General features: G+C 38.2%; 1 protein-coding gene across 1 annotated transcript in view; it reads right to left on the minus strand.

Annotated features, from left to right (window-relative positions):
* snrnp48 (small nuclear ribonucleoprotein 48 (U11/U12)) overlaps positions 1-1606 on the minus strand; it is a 7387-nt gene extending 5781 nt beyond the window's left edge. The window contains exons 1-3 of the mRNA XM_008430806.2: positions 1345-1606; positions 908-1021; positions 235-295 (exon numbers count right to left, since the gene is read on the minus strand). Coding sequence (XP_008429028.1) covers positions 235-295; positions 908-1021; positions 1345-1494 — 325 coding nt within the window. The 5' untranslated portion in view covers positions 1495-1606. The remainder of the gene's footprint in view (positions 1-234; positions 296-907; positions 1022-1344) is intronic.
* Between the last annotated feature and the right edge of the window lie 693 nt (positions 1607-2299).

Here is a 2299-nt window from a genome sequence, read left to right on the forward strand (position 1 = left end):
AAGACCCGAGTTTCTGGGGATTTTCCGGACCTGTTAGACAGAGAACTGGGCCGTAGTGAGTCCAAAGAGTTGTGAGGAGTGGGCGGGACTTACTATTGGGTAGTAACAGACAGAAGTTAAAAAGTTAAACTTCAGGAAATCTCAGTAACATGAAATTAACTGACTGAAAGAAACAAATAAACAAAAAATATTAAGCAAGTAAATTACAAAAAAAAAAAGTCAAAAATTATTCACCCATTAAAAAAGTTTTGATGTTTCTGTTTTCGTAACAGACAGAAGGATCACACATCTCTTCCTGCAAAACAGTGATAGGAAATATTACAGCATAAGACGGACATGATTTAAACACGCATCATATAAAAATATATACATTTCCTCTGGCATAGAAAAAACATCTTTCAACCATCATGCATAAATCTTTCAGAACTGAAGTTATCTGAGACCTGATGCAAGGAGAGCAGAAAAAGATCCAATAATAATAGTCAAAGAAATGGTTTGCAAGCTACAGAAAAAAGTGACATCTAGAGGAGGAAGTATGTTTTGGGTGTAAAAGTTAGACATTGGATGCCTCCTCATTAAGATTGGAACAAGAAGAAATGCTGACTGGTTGTTTTGGGTTAAAGTTCTTAGGTTGATATAATAAAAAAAGCTTTTTTTAGCAGTTTTAATTTTTTCCCCATTGAACATTTGCACAATAATGTTTATTTAGACATATTTTTGTAAAATGCATTTTCCACAAATAAGAATTAAGAAAATGTAACCACTCTCTTTTTGCAAAAGCTTTTGTTTTATTCCTTACAGTGAACGCCATGCAACATGCCAACAGCATGGCAGCAAATATAGATATTTTGATTTTAAAGGGTCTAACGTGTCTCTCTAGGTATTTTTCCTTTAATTAGACCATCACCTGTTCCTCAGCAGAGTAACCCATTTTCCGGAGGATGCAGGAAGCTTTGTGTTTTTCTAAGGTTCTGACTGGGACTATGTGGTTGGAGTCATAAGGACATTGCTCCATTGGTTCCTGGGAAAACATCAACAGCAAGGAGAAGAACATAGAATCAGAACAACAAAAACACCATGTCTCTGTTTCATGTAAATTAGTTAAGTATTGAACACTTAAAAGGTCGCATCAAAAAGCTGTACAGGCGAAATAAACCTGAATCTCACACTACAAAATGAGAGAACGCAGTGAACAGCATAATTTAACCCGACAGAGGAAAAGCACAACAAAACGCTTCAAGAGAAAATAACAGAAAACACACCAGACCAAATACGTAAATTAGACATTTATTTCTAAAGAAACAAATATGTTTTGTAGGTTTGTAAATAGAAAGCAGAAGCTACCTGATTGAAGTCCTCGTCGTTCTCCTGCGACCATCCCAGCGTTTCAAATAGTTCCTTTAACTGTTTCTGGCACGTCTCAGTAAATTCTGTCAGCTCCTGTAGACGGTCCAGTCGGTCCTGAAGGGCTTCCGACTGAACAGGGTCCGACATTGTTATATTTTAGCATAAAATTAAACCAAACATTTGAAAACTGTACTGGAGGAAGCCATGATGTTCTGCCGCTCGAGATGACGACGCATGCGCAAGATTGGCGAAAGTGTGTGACGCATGTGACGCATTTTCTTCTTCTTCGTCTTCTTTAGATTTCAACGGCTGCTTTCGTATAACGTTCCACTACTGCCATCTCTTGGGTTTTATTACTTATCACCTTTCCTCAAATTCTCCTGAGAGAAGTATTTTTCCATCCATTTTCTTACACCCTTGTCACTAATGGGGTCGGGAGCTAACGTTCCGGGCGAGACACCTGGACAGGTCGCCAGTCTGTCACAGGGCAACACAGAGACACACAGGACAAACATCCATGCACACACACACTCACACTCACACCTAGGGGCAATTTGGAGAGGCCAATTAACCTGACAGTCATGTTTTTGGGAGGAAACCGGAGTACCCAGAGAAAACCCACACATGCACAGGGAGAACATGCAAACTCCATGCAGAAAGACCGGGAATCGATTACACCTTCTTGCTGCAAGGCAACAGCTCTACCAACTGCGCCACTGTGCAGCTGAGAAGTATTTTTCAAAAAGCGAAATCTTTCTTTTTCCGTCATTACGATTTAATTGAGCAACCAGGTTTTCAAATTTCAGTTCCTTATTAAAACATATTTCCATATTCAATAATCTTCTTTGATTCACGTATTTCCTACAACTAACAAAAACATGTTTAATAATTGTATTACACCAATTACATAAATCAGTAAGATGTTTTTACAGCTTAAAATGAGTGACATTTA

The sequence above is a fragment of the Poecilia reticulata genome, linkage group LG16, assembly GCF_000633615.1.
Source record: "Poecilia reticulata strain Guanapo linkage group LG16, Guppy_female_1.0+MT, whole genome shotgun sequence".
NCBI lineage: Eukaryota > Metazoa > Chordata > Actinopteri > Cyprinodontiformes > Poeciliidae > Poecilia > Poecilia reticulata.